The sequence below is a fragment of the Chionomys nivalis genome, chromosome 10, assembly GCF_950005125.1.
Source record: "Chionomys nivalis chromosome 10, mChiNiv1.1, whole genome shotgun sequence".
Lineage (NCBI taxonomy): Eukaryota > Metazoa > Chordata > Mammalia > Rodentia > Cricetidae > Chionomys > Chionomys nivalis.
In genome coordinates, this window is record NC_080095.1 from 39,097,811 (window position 1) to 39,116,989 (window position 19,179).

A 19,179-nucleotide genomic window follows, 5' to 3' on the forward strand; every position below is an offset into this window, starting at 1 on the left:
CTGACGAGATGGCTCAGCAGTTAAGAGCATCACCTGCTCTTCCAAAGGCCCTGAGTTCAATTCCCAGCACATGGTGGCTCACAACCATCTGTAATGAGATCTGGTGCCCTCTTCTGACCTGCAGACATATATGCAGACAGAATATTGTATACTTAATAAATAAATCTTTAAAAAAAAAAAAAGAATGATGGCAGACTCTACCTAACACTAAAAAAACAAACTCCAGATGAATCAAAGACTATTCAGCTCTAAATATAAAACCTTAACCATAAATCACATATAAAAATTCATGTTAGGCAGTGGCTTCTCAAACACAATTATTAAAGGCATAAAAAACAAAATATAGGTAAGCTATGTCCTATCAACACTAAAAAACCTGCTACTGAGGAAAAAACAACTCACAGAAAGCAAAGCCTGCAAAAATATTCTATAGAATAGGGGAAATGAAAACCATACATTTGATAAAGATCGAACACTCTCATGACCCAGTAACTACAAACCTCAATTTGTAAAATAGGGGCAAAGGCTTGAACAGATAGTTCTTCAAAGAAATACAAATAGCAAAATACACATGTAAATATTTTCAGTGTTGTTTAGGCATTAAGGAAGTGAAAATCAAAAGCACAGGGAGATACCACTTCTAGCAGCTGATGAATGGATAAATAAGATGTGGTACGTGCATTCCGTGGAATATTATCCAGGTAGGACATGAAGGACAACATGAACAGACTGGAAGGCAGACACAAGGGCCATGTATGTGGTTCCATCAGTGGTTTCCATCCTTCCTTTAACAGTTCCTCATGTTGTGGTGACCGCCAACCACAAAATTATTTTTGTTGCTATTACATAACTGTAACTTTGTTACTGTTACAAATCACAATGTAAATATCTTTGGAGAAAGAGTTTGACAAAGGGGTCTCAACCCGTAGGTTGAAAAGCATTGATTTATATGAAATAAAAAATGTTTCCATGGGAAAATCCATGGAAACAGAGAGATTAGTAGTTGCAAGGCCTTGGTGGTGATGAGGAAGAGAGAAGGGCTGCTTGAATGCAGATAGAGCTTACTTTGTAGATGAAAATGTCCTCAAACTAGACGCCAGTGATATATGTGAAGGAATAAATGCTAAATAATTGTACACTCTAAAATGGTCAAATAGTACTTCTGGTATGTGCAAATAATTACAATTTGAAAAATAAACACATACACATAATTTTTAGAAACTCAGGAAACAATTTTAAAAACTATGAATAGTATTTCAAGTAACAAGCCAATGCATGTTCTCATGGCTAAGGCCTCCCTGTGTGTATGACAAACTAACTTTTTCTAAAGTGGTCAGGATCAAACCCAGACCTTCTTTCTATGGGAGCAGTTACACCTACCTCCAATTACTCTAATATTGTTGTCCTTTGTCAAAATAGCTTCAGCATGGAAAACCAAAACTGGAATTCTCCTGCAGCCTCCAGTCCACATGATACATGGGTGATCCCTACAGGCATAATAAGACACTGCATTAATTCACAGCTCTAAATATGAATAGTCGGAGTAGGCGGCTATGGCTGTCCCCACTGCATACTTGCAACTAAACAGAACTGTCACATTATGCCTCTTAACCCTTTTCCCACACAATGAGCACAAGTGTCTCAGTTTCTTGCCTGAGGCCGTACAACTGTCAGGTGTAAGTAGAGAATTCAATGTCAGCCTTCTTCCAGAGCCTTGCTAAGAAATCACATTTAGGTAAAGTTTTGCATAGTGCACAATTTAACTCTTTGAGAATACTGGCCAACCCATTCCTTAAGTGGACTGAGATCTACTTCCTAAGTATCACTCTCTGAGAAAACTCACAAGATCACACAAGCCAGACCACAGACAGCAGGGCCAGGCTATTCCCTCCCGATCCAAAATTTCAACAGCCACACCCTGGCCAGGACACAAGTCTCAGAAACTGGGCAGCCTTGGGCCTTGCCTTGAACTGCCAAAGCTTTACAATGAAGAAAGCAAATACTTTATTTAGTTTGTCCTCTGTTTTCTAGTAAAAGAAACATGGATGCTTGCTGTTCTTGATGTCGGAAGCAGACAAGAGTGTTGCTCTAAGTTAGTTTCTGATTGCTGTGATAAAACACAAAGACCAAAAACAGCTTGGGAAGAAAGGTTTTCTTTCAGCTTATATGTTCTGATAACAGTCCATCACTGAGAAATGGAAGCCAAGGCAGAAAACCAAGCAAAGCAGGAACCTGGAGGCAGGAACTGAAGTCTAGCCATGGAGGAGTGCTGCTTACTTCTCCTGGCTTGCTCAGTCTGCTTTCTTATTCAACCCAGGACCACCTTGGAGTGGACCCTTCTACATCAATCATTAATCAAGAAAATGCCTTCACAGACTTGCCTGCAGACCAGTCTGATGGAAGCATTTTCTCAATTGAAGGTCCCTCTTCCTAGACGGCCTTAACTTGTATTAAGTTGATAAAAAACAAAAACAAAAACCTAACCAATACAGTGCCATTCGTAAGAAATGGCATTTACAGAGTCTATTTAAAAAAAAAAAAAAAAAAACCAGATGAATGTTTTGTGTAGTGATGAGGTGAGCAGGCCTGCTTTTCGTCCCACCCGACTCCCGCATGGTTAGCTTTACACCCGAAATAACAACACACAAATTGTATTCATTTAAACACTGCTTAGCCCATTAGTTCTAGCCTCTTATTGGCTAGTTCTCACATCTTGATCAACCCATTTCTAATAATCTGTGTAGCACCAAGAGGTGGTGGCTTACTGGGAAAGATTCATCATGTCTGACCTGATGACTGGCTCCATTGTGTCTGCCCTCACTTCCCTTCTTCTCAGCATTCTGTTCTGTCTACTCCACCCACCTATGTTCTGACCTATCAGGCCAAGCAGTTTCTTTATTAATTAACCAATGAAAGCAACAGACAGACAAATGACCTTCCCACATCAGTTTTGTTTGTTTTGTTTTTCAAGACAGGGTTTCTCTGTATAACAGCCCTGGCTGTTCTAGAACTCTCTCTGTAGACTGGGCTGGCCTCAAACTCACAGAGATCTGCCTGCCAATGCCTCCTGAGTGCTGGGATCCAAGGCATGTGCCAACATTGCTGGGCACAAAATAGATTTTGTGTATGTAGTTTGTTCACTTTTTGATCTTAAGCACATGTAAAATGTAGATATGAATTCCTCTTCTCTCCAAATACATTTTCTGCCCTACACCCCTTCTGTGTCAGTAGACACAGGAAAATAGGTAGAGTCTGGAAAGTAGCCAGAAGTCCTTGACAATCTGGCACTAGCTACAGACTGGTACCACAGTGCCTTCACATCACAGACAATAGATTACGCCGCAGTGAAGAAGGCCCGACAAGACTTGGCCACAATGAACAGATCCACAGCTGCGGAGAGCCCAGACCCTGGCTGTGGAAAGCAAATCCCTGACAGAGACTCTTTCCACTCATAGTCAATGAAAAGACAAAAAGAGAGATAAACTATTAAGGGAATTATTAGCAAAGTAACCTAAGAAGCACTTTGGGTAGATGTTAAGCTGTCGTTAAAAGCCATGTTCCCTGACAGAGGTCAATTTCAACAAAAAATACACCAGGTACTAAAAAAAAAAAAATTCAAATTGATTAGGAAACTAAAACTTGGAAGTTTAAATCTTTTTTTATACCTGAAATTGGTATACATTACGAAATTTGCTTTGTTGGGTATGGAGGTTTATCTATTTCGTCTTATGTGTATAAATGTTTGCAGCATGTTTGTGTGCACACCACATATGTGCCTGTTGCCTTTGGAAGCCAGAAAGTGGTGTCAGACCACCTAGAACTGGAGTTTCAGAATGTTGTAAGCTACTGCCTGGTCACTGGGAACTGAACCAGGGCCTCTGAAAGAGCAACCAAAGTCCTTAACTGCAGAGCCCTCTCTCCAGCCCCATAACAAAACATGTGAACAATCCTTCCTGAAACAGACCGTGTGGCTGACTTTATGAAATCCTAAGAACACACTCGCTCCTGGGAGGCAGACAGAGGCGTAAAGCAGCGCCAGCATCTTGCTGCTGTGCCTTCTTCACACAGTGCCCCATTAAAATGCCTTCCCTTGCTGCTGGCCTTTTAAGTTGACATAATGCCCCCTTGCAGAATAGAAATTAAGACTACTAACTTTTTTCAGTGACTAAAGAAGCCTGACATCAAGTTCGCACATGGAAGTTTCCATGGTTACATCAAATCTGGAGAACTTCTGAGTATTTGATATCTGAAATAATGCTATGTAAAATGAGGACAATGTCACAGTTAGCTTCAGTCAGCACCACAACACACCTGGAAAAAGGAAATCTCAACTCTGGAATGTGAAGCCAACAATGACAGGCTATGGCGCTCCTAAACCTGTGTCCAGGACTGTAATGCTTTAATAAAACCTGAGGATCTGATCAGACTTAACAGATGTCTATAAGCATACAACAACTCAACGGCTTTAGATGGTGTGAGCCCTTTTAACTTTTATAACTTCTAAAATATAAGCCTACTACTCTAGATGTAAAGAAAATGACGTTAGTTTTTATACTAGTTGGTTTTTTGTTAGCTTGATACAAACCTAGACATATCTGGGAGGAAGAAACCACAACTGAGACAATGGCTCCGGCAGAATGTACTGTAGGCAAGCCTGCAGGACATCTTAATTAGTGACTGATGTAGCCCACTGCAGGCACTACCGCCCCAGGCAAGTGGTCCTGGGTCATATAAGAAAGCAGGCTGAACAAATATGAGTGACAAAGACATAAGCAGTGCTCCTCTAAGTCTTCTGCTTCAGTTCCTGCCTGTAGGTGCCTGTAGCTTCCTGCCTCCAGTTCCTGCCCTGACTTCCTTTCACTGTAGACCTGTGATCTGGACATATAGGCTGAAATGAACCCTTCCTCTCCATACTGCTTTTGGTCATGGTGTTTTATCACAGTCTCAGAAACCCTAAGCCAGCTTCTCAGGGTAGAAAGCAAGTATCTGATAAACCGGGACATCAGCTGATGAAACCAGAGTAACCACAAAAAATAGGAGTCTGCCAAAATTCTATGGATTTAGATGAACGTTGGGAAGAGAACAGCCTGTATTTTCCATAAAATCTACTAGCTATTTAACATTTCTCAATTATGAATAAAAGCCAACAGTCACAGTTGTATTGAATTTTCCATGCTCACCACCTAAGCCTCTACTGAGAGATTAAAAAAACAGAGTGGAAGAACAATTTTGGTTGGCGTTTAAAATTTTGTAAAATGAGTAAAAGACAGTACACTGAGAGCAAAATGGCACATGAAGGCAGAGCGAATTGCCCATCTAATTATCTGAAAGGGAGTGACCCAAATACACTGTCAAATCATTATAATTTGCTATGAACCTAATGACGGTCATAAGTCTTTCCTCAAAACTTAATTAATGCTTCATTTGTTTTTCAAACTCTATTGACTTCTATCTTATAAAGTCACAGTGAATGCAGTAACCAATGCCTTACATTTATGTGGTGCTTCACAACTTTACCAAGTAATTTCATACATAGTATCTGAACCTAATCACATTCTTTCCAATTAGTCTGGCAGTTACTCAGGTTATAGAGGACATATTCTAAAGGAATAAGAAACATATCTTAAAACTAGGAGCGATGACTCATTCATACCTATAATCCCAAGCACTCAGCAAGCTGAGGCAGGAGGATTGCTATGCATTTGAGGCCAGGCTGGGTTACCTAGTGGATTCCAGGACACCCTGACCTCCAGATTGTGATTAGGTGTTTATTTGTTTACAAATATATATTATACATTTGTGTGTATATACATTTATAAAAGGATAATAAAGAAAAAGTCATGAATTTGGAGAGGGGGAGTAGGAGAGGGAGAAATGATGTAAATACAGTATATACATGAAAGTTTAAAATACATTTTAGTAAGCTATCTTAACATTAAATCAGCTTAATAATTAAATAAGTTATCACAAAAATAAATCAGCTTTTCTCTTTTGTATCAAGCAAAAACACGAAGAGTAAAACCCTTCAAACTCCAGGAGGGCTAAGCTCAGACCTCAACCCATCTCTTCTCTGTAAGGGCTCTTGAAGATCTTTTAATGAGTTTAACAAAGTAGAAACAACATCTTCAAATTAAAATCTTTCAATCTCTACATTACATGAGCTACTCCACCATCTCTCGGAGCTGCATTTGGCAATGTTAATCATTTTTATTATGAGGATCCAGCAATCAAGAAAACTGACTCTTGCAGGGAGGTGGTGGTGGCACCTGCCTTTAATTCCAGCACTTGGGAAACAAAAGCAGACAGATCTCTGTGAGTTCAAGGCCACCTTGGTCTACAAAACAAGTTCCAGGACAGCCAGGACTATTACATAGAGAAACTCTGTCTGGAAAAAAACAAAAAAAGAGAAAGTTGACTCTTAACCTAAAACTCCAGAAAGCCAGTGCCACAGGCTGCAGAACTCTAACATCCTCGTAGGAGTTGCTGAGGATCTTTATATCATCACGGCTCTATAGTTGTAAGGGATTTTGAAAAAACTAGTATAGTCAAGGTCAGAGCTCAGGAAAATAACTTTTCATCCATCTCTAAAACTTTCAAAATCTCAAATTTTCAAATTATTAAACACTACGGTCAAGAGTGAACCTGGCACGAGGCTGGCAAGGTGGCTCCATGCTGGTCACCACACATGACCTGAGTTCGAGTCCCAGAACCCACATGGTGGAAGGACAGAACAGACTCCACAAGCTGTGCTCTGGCCTCCACTGCACAGCAGCATGTGTGCCCTACCCCCAACACACATGAACACTAAAATAAATAAATGTAAAAAAAAAATTTAAGTTCACACAATGGGGCCAGGGAGATGGTTAAACAGGTAAACGTACTTATTTGTAAGGCTGGCAACCTGAGTTCAATCCCAAAACCCACAAGAAAAGAAAAAAAGCCAGATGCAGGAACTAGAGAGATGGCTCTACAGTTAAGAGAGTTTCTTGCTCCTGCAGAGGACCCAGGTTTATTTCCCAGCTGCAACTTCTGTAACCCCAGCTCCAGGGGATCCCATGCTCTCTGGTCTCCTCAAGAACCTACAGGCCCACTCTTCCTATAAGCGGCCAGAGGTGACCCGTGAAGATGGTTCGCTACTCTCTTGACCCAGAAAACCCTACAAAATCATGCAAATCAAGAGGATCAAACCTTCGGGTTCACTTTAAGAACACCCGTGAAACGGCCCAGGCCATCAAGGGTATGCATATCCAAAAAGCCACCAAGTATCTGAAAGATATCACTTTGAAGAAGCAGTGTGTGCCATTCCGACGGTACAATGGTGGAGTCGGTAGGTGCGCCCAGGCCAAACAGTGGGGCTGGACACAGGGTCGGTAGCCAAAAAAGAGTGCAGAATTTTTGCTGCACATGCTGAAAAATGCAGAAAGCAATGCTGAACTGAAGGGTTTAGATGTGGACTCTCTGGTCATTGAGCACATCCAGGTGAACAAAGCACCTAAGATGCACCGACAAACTTACAGAGCTCATGGCCGGATTAACCCATACATGAGCTCCCCCTGCCACATCGAGATGATCCTCACTGAAAAGGAACAGATTGTTCCAAAGCCAGAAGAGGAGGTTGCACAGAAGAAAAAGATATCCCAGAAGAAACTGAAGAAACAAAAACTTATGGCATGGGAAATAATTCAATATGAAATAAATGCAGATAAAAGTAAAAAAAAGAAAAAAATGAACCTGCAGGCATGGTGCATATAAACTCAAGCAGGCACATGCAAGCCTTTTAAAATATGTAAATATATTGTTTCAAAGCCAGACGTGGTGGGAGCACAATAGGAATGAGACCCTACCTCAAAAACAAATTGGAAAAAGGAAAAAAAACAAAACAAACAAAAAAACTAAAATAAACCACAAGCTCACCCGCGCTCCTACCTGAACTTTACAACATCTAAAGCTGATATTCTCTCACAAGCCTGGAAACATACAGCCCAGCCTTTACATTTCTGAGAGCTGAAGGGGAAGTGAATAACAGGATGTGGACTTCAGTCACAGGGGGACAACAACAGAGCAGGGATGCTGGCTATGAGCAAGAGAAGCGACTTTCTGCCCCAAGGGCTTGCCATGACTTACTCTTGGTTTACCAGGTCCTCATCCTCTGAGGATGATGCTGTTTCCTCCAGGTCCCGGGCCATCACAACTGGCATTTCCTTTAGGGTTTGTCATGCAGTCAACAGACAGAGGCCTCAGAGACCTTTCTTCCTTGCAGTTTCACTGGATCAGACAATTTGGATAGCACAGACTCCTGCGAGAAAGTCAGAGGATTTCAAATACAATGCAGGTAGGCACTTCAGGGTTTGGGGCACTATCTTTAAAAACAAATGAAAAGAAATGTATTCCTAAATATTATCCAGCCTCTAGAAGCTCACCTTCTGCTACTGTGCACCTCAAATGCCATAAAAACCAAAATTATTTTTTCTTTTCTTTTGTTTTTTTTGAGACAGGGTTTCCTCTGAGTAGCCCTAGCTCTCCTGGAACTCAATCTGGAGAACAGGTTGGCCTCAAACTCTGAGCTCTACCTGCCTTTGTCCCCCCCCCCACCACCCCTTAGTGCTGGGATTAAAGGCATGTACCACCACATCCAGCTTAAGATTTTTTTCAAACACAGTGTCTCTGCTGTATCTAAAAAGCTATTACTAAATTTGAGTTCCTCACTTTTCATATATGGCAAATGTAGCATGCACCAAAAAGGACAGCTTTAGGGCACTCTGACATGGATAGCTGACTGCCTAAATTTAGACAAGTCTTTGCTAGACGAATTGATGAAGATCAAAACAAAAATTCAAGGTCCACAACATTTGTGACTATTTATACAGACTCTGCCACAAGCAAACAAACATGGTGCTGTGTTTCTAGGAAAACCAATTCAACTTAACTTTTAATAAAAGTGTAAAGAAAATGTTTCCTCTCACCAGGAATGACAAACAGCTGGGGAGTAGGGAGCCAAACACTCCTAATAATTATTCTGTTACTAAAAAAAAAATTACACATTTTAATTCAAACCTAAAGTAGACATTAAAAATAGGACATTTTCAACTCCACATTTTTAACTTCAAACTTTCTATGGAGGAAAAGTTCATGTTCGCTGTTTTAGAAGAAATAGAAACACATAGGAAAAACGCTCGTTACTCATAGATAATCTATTTGGGGCAATTTTCCAAACTTTTTCTTGTCTATGCATACACAAGATCAAGCAAACGAAACAACTGCAGCAGGCGGCAACAGCTACATATCTTCAGCAGAAATCGGCAGCATCTGGCAACCTCAATGATTCTTTTCGGATGATTCCTAAAGGGATTTCTCGATCTTTCCCAAAATGCTTAAGCGTCTTTTAAGTTAAACTAAAACCTCCAAGCAAGAAGGATGCCCACCTTCCCTTGGCTCCTTGACGAGCAAGACGAGATAAGGTGCTCTGACGATCAGAGACACTATGCCCAAGGAAGTCCTTGTCCCCCCGGGGATCTGCCGCCTGCTCCACCCCAGCTCACCCCAACCCTAGGCAGCTCCGCAGGTGCTACGCTGGCAAGGACGCGGTACTGTGCCGCAGCGCTTCTGCCCAGCACGCCCGGAAGCCAACAGCTGCTCCGGGGCTCGGAGGGAAGCGCAGCGGCGCCCACCCAGCCTTGGGGCGTACCTCCCCGGAGCGCGCCCAGCAGGCGTTTACCAGTCTCATCTTCTCATAGCTCCGGGATGGCAGGCGGGGACCGCGCTCTGCTTCACCTCCCTCCTCCTTCCCCAGTCGGAATCAACGCAGCCGCCGAAGGCTGCTTCCCCCGTTACTACAACAACCAACAAGCAACCGCCCGCTCGGAGCCACTGCGCAGGCGCCTGCCAGCGGCGCGAACAACGCTCGACTGCCGGCGCGGACGGATGGCGTCATCACAGCGCGCCCGGGCGCCGGCGTAGAGCCAGGCTGTCGCCCGAAGGATTTCTTGGCTCCTCTACTTTTCGCGTTTTCCCCACCCCTAAAAGGCTGACTCCAAACCCAGAGTTCCGCCGCGCTCGACAGAAGGGTTTACCGCGTGAGCGGCGCAGCGGGGAGAGGCTTAGGCGTCCGCAACCGCTGATTGGCAGCAAAGGGGTTCACTCCCTATCGCCTGCTCGAACTGAACCAGCCCAGCCAATCGGAGCGAGGACTGACAGGAACGACCCAATCCTAGAGCTGGACTGAGGGTGGGGGCGGGGACAGTGGCCCGAGTGGACTTGGGACTGGCGCTGTCCTGGGGGAGCTGGTTTGTGGATGCTGTTGGTTCTCGTGCTGCGGTAGTACTGGGTCGTCAGGTAGGAGAATTTGGAATGGGATATAAGTGTCCGTTTTGCATACGAATGAGACTATCTGAAGAATTTAGGAAAGTGGGGGTTGCCTGGAAAGCTACCTTTTGGGAGGGGAAGGAATCTAGAAATGATGTCCAAGGGGGTGCTAGGAAAATGGAGAGCGTTTGCTAAATTCTGAGGACAGGCGAATGAACGAGCAGTCACTTTGAACCTAGCACTGTGCAGGGAGCTTTCTCATTTTCTCGTGTAATTCTCCAGTAACCCTTGAGATAAATGTTTGTATCCCCAATTTACGGATGAGAAAACTGGGGCTGTGGAGTCTCAGTGACTTGCCTGAGACCTCAGAGCTGAGTGGTGGAGCTAGGATAGGAATCCCTCTTTCCTGATTGCTAATTAGCCTTGCATCAACGCTGAACTGGGTCTGGACAAAATTTGGAAATCGATACTGTAAACCCCACCCCTCCCATCACCTCAAAACTCCAGGGAAATGGTTTTAAGGAATTGGTAGAGCAATACAGAAATACACTGGTTGTGTCTTCATCAGCTCTCAGCTGAGATTTCTAAGATCTGTAGAGTGGAAGGCATACGGTCTGCTTCTATGAATGGGAGTATGTGTGAAGGTGGAGCTTTTTTTAACTGAGTCAAATTGAGTCTGGTGTTGACAAAATAAAGAGAAGTGGATCTTGGCCTAGGCTGTGAATGTCGGTGAGGGCCAGAGACTCGATAGACTGGGACAGTCTGTGTTTGGGGCCTCTGTTTCCCCTGGATTCAGCCTTCTTCTCCTGACGCCCTGTTTAATTGGATTTTGGTCACTTCACTTTACTATCGGTACTGGGTAGTGTGGGATCGTACGGAAACATACTACCACAGTAATAAAGGCAGCCTGACAGTTTCCTACAGCTTTCAGGACAAAGAAGTTAGCCTGACAGCAGATCAATCAATGAAGGGCCAAAATTATGATGATCATGATAAATTATCTCTGTGGGATTCATTTAGATCAAACTGATGGAAATCGCTACTCAACAAGGCTTGATCTAAACAAAAGGTATAGAAACTCGCTCTTCTACCATCTGAAGACAACAGTGTTTTTGGTGTGTTTAGCTTCCTCAAAAAAAAAAAAAATGGGAACTTGGCTGTGCATAGTGGCTGTCTTTAGTTCCAGCACTCAGGAGGAAGAGGCGGATGAATCTCTGTGAGTTCAAGGCCAGCCTGGTCTAGGTAATGAGTTCCAGACCAGCCAGGGCTACATAGTAAAACCCTGTCTCAAAGCAAGTAAATAAATATTTTTTTAAGATGGGAACTTCATCAAAATATTCGTCGGGAGGTAGTATTTACACAGAGTCATTTCAACAGGCCATGGCCCTCTGCCCTATATTAGCCATGTGACCTGAGCAAATCACTCAGCTACTAGTCTGAGCTCCATCTGTAAAATGGAAATACTAGTAGTGCCTGCCTATGGTGATATAGGTAACAAGTCAAATACAATATTAGATACATGGGGCAAGCATAGGGCACCAGTTCCCCATAACTGATAACTAGTGTAGTTTTTCTTGCAGCCCAACACCAAGCCAAGGAAGTTTGTTTTTTTTTTAAAAAAAAAACAAAAAAACAAAAAAAAACCTCTTTTTAGATTGTTTTAGTTTATGTAACACTATGTATCTGGGAACCAAGCAGAGGAAAACTAAGGATGCCAGTTGGTCACCCACACCATAACTTCCACTCAAATGGACAGTACAGCTTCTATGAGTTTGGAAGTATGTCATCAGTATCCAGGTATCTGAGTAGATTCAGAACCACCTTTGAGCCACTTGTATTGTAAAGGAATGGCATGAAGAGATGAAGAGACAGTACTGATTCCAGGCGAGGGGATGGAATTCTGGCTTACAGTGGTACTGTGCTTTGGGGAATGACTTAACATCCTACTGCAAGGTCACCGTTCATTCACCCTCATCACAGTGACTGAGCACAGGCAGCAGCACAAGCTTCACCCAGAAACCCATTCTGTTACTTGATATAAATATTAGTCTACCCCATTTCTTCTGCTCCCCTTCCTGCCATTTCTTTCCTGCTAGAATTCCCACCCGTTGCATTCTTTTTTAGCCTCGGTCACTCTGAACCGACCTCCGCGTAAGGCAGGTATTCCTAGGCATCATGTCTAGTGAAAGCGGTGTGGCAAGAAAACAGGGTTGCTCCAGAGGACGCGAGGAGGAGTCTGTGACATGTTCTGCCAGCGTCCCTCGGACCAGCTCTTGCGAGTGGGACCCAGACTAACCCCAGAGGTTAGAGAGCTGTGGTGGATGAGGAAGTACCTTCATTGTGTCCTTTGTTTCCAAGGCAGCGCGCCCTCTCTGTGAGGGGAATCATGAGCCGCTTCCTGAACGTGTTACGAAGCTGGCTGGTTATGGTGTCCATCATAGCCATGGGGAACACGCTCCAGAGCTTCCGAGACCACACCTTTCTCTATGAGAAGCTCTACACTGGCAAGCCAAACCTTGGTAAGAAGTCAAAAGAACATGCCTGTAATCCTAGCGCCCAAGAGGATAGGGCAAGAAGATTGAGAGTTCAAAGCCACTGGTCAATTTGGTGAGACCCTATATCAAAAAATAAGTTTATTGTCGGGCATGGTGGCGCGCACCTTTAATCCCAGCATTGGGAAGGCAGAAGCAGAACTCTGCAAGTTCGAGGCCAACCTGGTCTACTAAGTGAGTTCCAGGACAGCCAGGACTGTTACACAGAGAAACCCTGCCTCAACCCCCTACTCCCCCCCCTCAGAAAAAAATTAATTAATTAGAATAACAAAAAGAAAATAATGTAAAGAAGTGTATTCTGTGTGGCACTGACCTAGCTGTTAATTCCCTGATTGGGCTATAGATCTGAATAGACCAGGCTACTTAGTCTATCAGAACACAGACACTTCCTTCCATCTCCAAATCTAATCATTCAAACCTGCCTGGGACTCTAGTTCTAGAAGTATCCTGCTGGTTCTGTTGCCTCCTCCAGTCTTGGTAGCCACTAGGGAAATAGAATGTGTGGGAAGCGCTTGACCCCTTTTTCCCAGTTATCTCTGGACATCTCTCCATTCAATTGACACTACCCTGGACAGTGGATGTGTTCAGAAGCTCCTGCATAAAGACAAGCAAGGAAATAGAGTGACTCTGGGGCACTATTCGAAAGCCATAAACAGACGTTCTACTGTTTCTCAGTGCCCTCATCAGAAATCAGGGCACGGCACACAAGGCCCATTATCTATGTAACAGGTAGACAGTTACCCAGCCAAGATTTTCCCAAAATGAGCTCTAGTCCAAGTGAATACTCCAAATCCCTCCAGATTGCTCTCTCAAAGTAAACCTTCCAGCTCACAGTGACCTTTCCTGACTCATGAAGCTCACCACTGCTTATCTGTTCTCTGCAGCTGGCACTTGGCGCCATTGGCACAGGGGTACTGGGAAATGCAGCTCTGATTGACAGCAGCTCTGTCACACTTATAGCTAACCCAGATCCAGGCTCTGACCTACTCATTCCTCTGCAGCACGTAGGTAGGAATGAAATTAAGTAGGCTGAGGCTTACTTTGAACAAAGTTCAGATATAATGGGAGTCAAGAATCTGGAAATGTGAGCAGGAAGGACTTTTTCTTGCTGCTCAGTTGCTGTCCTGGGTGGTCGTGGAACTTGTATAGTTGCACATCACAGAATATTAGAAATTATCTGGAAGTGGAGAGGGCATCTTCTTGCCCAGAGAGAGAGCGAGCGAGCAAGCGAGCATGTGCACATGGATGTTGGCAGAACAGTGCTCTAGTGGCCCAGACATGTAAACTTTCACTTGATCCTTGTCAGGTTTTGAGTAAATCACACTAAAGGAATTTCTTCCGTCTTCATTGGAAAAGCCATGAACTTGGTTTCTAAAGAATGTGTGACCAAATGGCTGATGTTACAAGTATTTTCTCATTACGCTCTAAAAGGTCCTTGGTGTGAATTTAGCAGAGTTATCTGCATTTCCAAAGGCAAACGAATTTTTTTTTTTTTTTTTTTTTTTTTTTTTGGTTTTTCGAGACAGGGTTTCTCTGTGGTTTTGGAGCCTGTCCTGGAACTAGCTCTTGTAGACCAGGCTGGCTGGTCTCGAACTCACAGAGATCCGCCTGCCTCTGCCTCCCAAGTGCTGGGATTAAAGACGTGCCACCACCGCCCGGCTGCAAACGAATTTTTTAAGCCCAAGTGAAAGCTAATAAAGTTCTCGGTTGTCGACTTTGTTCATTGACTCCCACCCCACCCCACCCCCGGTGCTGGGAGTCAAACCCGGGACGTCTTATCCTGCATGTTGGGCAAGTGCCTAACAACTGAACTACTCCCAGATTTTCTTTTTAATAAGAAAAAAAAATTTTCTATAAGAGAGATCAGCAAAAGAACTAACTGTGTTTTGCAGTTTGAATATTTGAAATCCAGGGTGCTTCAGTTCACTGGCTCTACAGTTAAGTTACGCAAGCAGGGTGTTTCTAGAAAGTACTCATGACTAGAGAATCTGATATAACTAATGGGGTGTCCAGAGCATGGGGATTTTATAAAACTCCTTCAGGTGACACAGAAAGTGCCACTGTTACAGGAAAATGTGACTTGAATCTTCAAGGCAAGCTATTTAATTCAGCAGTATCACAACGAAGCTACCAAGAACAGAGACCCCAGAACCCCCAGAGAGATAGTATTTTTACACTTCTGTGTGCACAAGAAGCCGTCCTGGTTTGTGCATCGTCACGACAGAGCAGATCTGAGACCTCTGGAAGCCCACGCCTTGAACACATCTATGCTGGTGCTGGCATCTGGTCTCTAGCAGTCTACAAAGGCTGTTGGTCCTGGTAGGCATCTGTGTGTTCAGACCATCTCTGCAGCATTCCCTTCCAACTGCAGGCATCCGAAGTGGATGGAGCAGCACTCAGAATTCCTTCCGTTCCGTTCCTCAGGGGCCCCCACAGGGAGGTCAGGCTGGGCTGCTGTCTGTGTCTCACCAGGGAAGTAGGCTAGCTTAGGGCAAAGCTCACTTCGGCCCTCCCCTTCTCACCGCTCTCGTTCTTTACTACACAGTGAATGGCCTTCAAGCCCGGACCTTTGGGATCTGGACGCTGCTCTCGTCGGTGATTCGCTGCCTCTGTGCCATTGATATCCACAACAAAACGTATGTCGGGAAAGAACGCCTTTGGCTTCCTTTTGTTGCCAGTCAGGCTCCACGCACGTGCACTGCCCTGCTGTTTGGACCTGTCACTTTAGGGCATTAGCATAGAGTATAGAAAATGAGAGTCCTGCGCACCATTCCTTCCGGGCCTGAAATGCCTTTAGGCCTGACAGAGCATAGCAAATGACATTGCCATTGACTAGTGGCCTGGACGTCTTGACTGGAACCCACCTTTCTTCTATAAAAGAACTAGAATGCTGTGCTCAGTTTAGTCTTGGAGTATTGTTTTGGTTTCACTTCATAGTGCTGCTGGATCAAATGAAGGCCCTTGAGTACAGTCAATACATCCTCTAGCCCTGAGCTACATCCCTAGTCCCATACATACGTTTTGCACAATCCTCATTAATCAGGAACCACCAGAAATCCATGAAAAGAGAGAAACTCACAAGTAAGCTGAAAGAGGCCCATGAAGAAGTCAGTTAGTATGGGAAACATGTATGCTGCCTCTCCTAAGAATAAGATGAAAATAAACAGGGGCAGGCCATCCTAGCCTCTTTTCTAGATGATGCCATACCCAGTCTTGGCCACTGGAGGGGGCTCAAGCTTTCTTCCCAGCAGTAATCACTATCTCGGTTGAAGCAGCCATTGCTCAATTCACTAGGTGAAGCTGTCAAAGGGCCAACCTTACACTGAAATCTTTTTATCTTGTCCCCCCCCCTCGAATATTTATGGCTCCTCTCTGGTTTTTCCAGGAGCTTTCACCTACATGACCTTGCCTCAGTCTCTCAGCAGCCCCTGGGGAGAGAAGGTAGTGATTTTCATTACTGATTTTGTAATATAAATATTAAAAACTCAATTAACTTAAGCAGAGGGAGACCAACTCAAGTGGGATTTGAAGCAAAACTATTAGCCCTTTGATCTTTCCATCTTTATTTTTATTTTTTTTTTTTAAACTTGAAACTGGATTACATGTCCTAGATTGGACACATATTTTTAGAAGCAGTTTGGTTTAGTGGAAACTGCCTGGGGTCAAGAATGAAAGCAAGGAAAACATATTCTGCTCTCAGTGTTGCTGGTAGCCGGGTTTGTTGTCTGCTCTCTCTGTACCTTGGTCTCATCTGTAAAATGATAATAGATAGCTGTTCTACCTCTCTGGGTGAATGAGAAGAAGGGAGGATGGGATAATCATTTTGAAGACCCAGGTATAAGGGCTGCAGCTTCTGTGCTGTGCACGGAGAGTGAACAGAAGTTCATTCTCACCCTCACTCCTCAGAGTTTTCCCGCCTCCAGCCCAGAGCAGTTGCAAATGCTGAGTTAATGTTTCCAGTCACTTCTAGCTTAGGACCTTGATCCATTGCCCTCTGACATGCAGCCTGAGCTTATTCCCTCCCTAACCAGAAATGCACACACAACACACACACGCAACGTGCACCAGCATGGTAAAAACCAATTTAAGACACTGGGTACTTTTGAAAAGGGGAGGGAGGAGAAGGCAGTCAGGGTAAGCTAAGGGTGCACAGATGTTTCCACTTCTGTAATGTTTATTTCTTTGTAATATAAGTATCCACCTGGGGATCTAGCTCAGAGTCAGAATGCTCACCTGGCATTCATTAGTCCCTGAGTTTGATCCCCAGAACTGAAAAGAACCAAAAATGTCCAAATGTGAAAACCGGTAGCTATAGCTGAGTCTTGGTCACACTGTGCTTCGTTAGTTTACTATTTACTTGGAGTGTGTCCTAATTTTTTTTCATAGTTTACAAAAACAAAAAAACAGATACCTGAAATTCAGGTGGTCAGCCACCATCTCATCATCAAAACTGAGGAACAAGTTCTCCTCCTCTGGAGTTGCTGTGTGACCTCCCCAGACCAGATTTTAGGCCAAGACATAAACTAGCAAACCTGTACTGCAAGAGCATCTGAGGGCCTCTTGCCGCTTAAAACACTCATTTACGGTTCCATCACACAGCACTGGCTGGCTCATGGCCAGACACCTGCTAGGGTAGGCTTCAGCTAGAGTCTGTCAGCTGGCACTGAGCACGTGAGTATGTTTGATCCAGAACTGCTGCACGGCCCAAGTCTACCATCCAGATTCTCTCATGGTGACTTCTCTCTACCTTGCTAAGTCATAGGGCCCACTGTGACTGCTTGGCCCATGCCTCAAAGGTCTCTAGTTTTGCCCCAGGAGAGTAGAACTTGATGTCATTAAATAGCCAGGTGTTTCTAAGGAATGTGTCACTTGTGCCCAGTCAGCCGACACCCTCTGCAGTGCTGAACCAAACACGTAGTCACTTTGGTTCCCATCTCTGTCCCTTACAGACTCTACCACATCACACTGTGGACCTTCTTCCTCGCCTTGGGACACTTCCTCTCGGAGTTGTTCGTATTTGGAACAGCAGCTCCCACAGTTGGTGTGCTGGCACCCCTGATGGTGGCAAGTAAGCACCAAGCCACCCTAGACCCCCTGCGGTAGTGACCCCTGTGGCGGTGGGGCTGGTGCAGAGCACAGGTGTGTTGGACTTGTGGTTTTTATATCCACCGCTAATCTTCTCTCTGTGTTGAAGGTCTCTCCATCCTGGGTATGCTGGTTGGGCTCCGGTATCTAGAGGCAGAACCAGGATCCATACAGAAGAAGAGAAACTGAAACTGAGGCCAGCCTTGCCACCTCCAAAACATCGTCGTCTTCCCCTTGGCTGTCTTCGTTCTTCATCCTCTGTCCTTACATCATTTCTTTTCACCTGTGTCCTTAGCTCCTTCATCTAGGTTCAGCATCTTTAGCTTTTGGGGTTTTGGGTTTTTAATGTTTTTAAATATTTAAGATGTTCATACAGAAAACTTATGTAACACGTATATATAATTTAGAGTCATCTAAGAAATATCGTTACATTAATTAAAGTCAAGAAATCCTCAGAAGCCCCACACACATACCCATGTGCCCTCCCCTAGCTGGCTTCCTTTTCTGGTCCTTCACTTTTTCTGCTAATCGCCGTTCCTTGCTTTGACTTGTGTGGTGGGAACATGAGAACTGTGAACTCAAGCTGCTGCCTGCCCAGAGCAGCTGCGACCAAGGGCTGCTTCCAGGGATTGTCCACACATACAGGCCTCTTTCTGCTGCTGGACCCCAAGACTCTGACCATCCGAGGAACAGGCAGCTCTTCCGAGAAGGGCTGCCCTCCGTGTGAGCAAGACCAGGCTTTTCTTTTATCTACAGCTGGATAAAGGTTGGAAGAGTCTGGACTGTTTTTAGACCTTTCGGTCAGTTGTATTTGTGTAATGCATTTTATAATAAATAGAAAAGCCTTCTATTCTGATCAGTCGTGTGCTTTAACCTTTCCTAAGGGCCTCTCACCCTCCATGAGCCCCAACACCGGAGCAGCGGAGCCTTCTGCGTCTTTCTGTCCACTGCAGAGAGTAGGGCGGGGTAAGGCAGCTCGAGGCCCTGGAAAGCCTGGCTGCCTCTAGCTCCTCATGGTCGCTTGCTTACTTGTCTTCTTGATGCCACTTCTTCCTTCTTCACCTTCAGGATTCTCCATCGACAGCGCAACAGTGATGGCCCTTTCCCATTCTCTTCCCAAAGAAGTAGATTCCTGAGCACAGATACCTAAGGTAGAATGAAGCAGCTAGGAGGAACAGCCATGAGAGTATAAGGAAGCAAGGCCAATGTTGATGCCTCCGTGTGAACAACACTTCTGAGT

At 44.4% G+C, this 19,179-nt stretch overlaps 2 protein-coding genes and 1 pseudogene across 15 annotated transcripts in view; 2 read left to right on the top strand and 1 right to left on the bottom strand.

Moving 5' to 3' along the window:
* Ttll5 (tubulin tyrosine ligase like 5) overlaps positions 1-9,958 on the bottom strand; it is a 258,328-nt gene extending 248,370 nt beyond the window's left edge. For 8 of the 12 annotated variants that reach the window (XM_057782731.1, XM_057782726.1, XM_057782734.1 and 5 more), the window contains exons 1-3: positions 9,716-9,958; positions 8,125-8,296; positions 1,381-1,487 (exon numbers count right to left, since the gene is read on the bottom strand). In XM_057782731.1, coding sequence (XP_057638714.1) covers positions 1,381-1,487; positions 8,125-8,198 — 181 coding nt within the window. In that variant the 5' untranslated portion in view covers positions 8,199-8,296; positions 9,716-9,958. Of the gene's footprint in view, positions 1-1,380; positions 1,488-8,124; positions 8,297-8,963; positions 9,023-9,422; positions 9,550-9,685 lie in introns of those variants that run through there. The other 4 variants (XM_057782729.1, XM_057782727.1, XM_057782730.1 and 1 more) reach the window with 4 other exon arrangements.
* Positions 7,118-7,752, top strand: LOC130882681 (60S ribosomal protein L17-like; annotated as a pseudogene).
* A 148-nt stretch (positions 9,959-10,106) lies between the features above and the next one.
* On the top strand, positions 10,107-18,788 carry Erg28 (ergosterol biosynthesis 28 homolog). 3 transcript variants are annotated; one of them, XM_057782743.1, is made up of 6 exons: positions 10,107-10,332; positions 12,661-12,821; positions 15,400-15,490; positions 16,240-16,295; positions 17,804-17,922; positions 18,049-18,788. In XM_057782743.1, exons 2-5 carry the CDS (start codon positions 12,689-12,691, stop codon positions 17,911-17,913), a joined length of 390 nt encoding a protein of 129 aa, XP_057638726.1. In that variant the 5' UTR covers positions 10,107-10,332; positions 12,661-12,688; the 3' UTR covers positions 17,914-17,922; positions 18,049-18,788. The 3 variants fall into 3 exon arrangements, with proteins under 3 accessions (XP_057638726.1, XP_057638724.1, XP_057638725.1); XM_057782741.1 differs by lacking the exon at positions 16,240-16,295; XM_057782742.1 differs by lacking the exon at positions 16,240-16,295 and having other exon boundaries at positions 12,665-12,821.
* The last annotated feature ends 391 nt before the right edge of the window (positions 18,789-19,179 follow it).

Bases quoted from the DNA above. Each gene is read 5' to 3' on its own strand.
- Erg28 (XM_057782741.1), top strand. From the start codon at position 12,689: ATGAGCCGCTTCCTGAACGTGTTACGAAGCTGGCTGGTTATGGTGTCC. The intron at 12,822-15,399 runs GTAAGAAGTCAA...TTTACTACACAG, and splicing joins CACTGGCAAGCCAAACCTTG to TGAATGGCCTTCAAGCCCGG. The intron at 17,923-18,048 runs GTAAGCACCAAG...TCTGTGTTGAAG, and splicing joins GGCACCCCTGATGGTGGCAA to GTCTCTCCATCCTGGGTATG.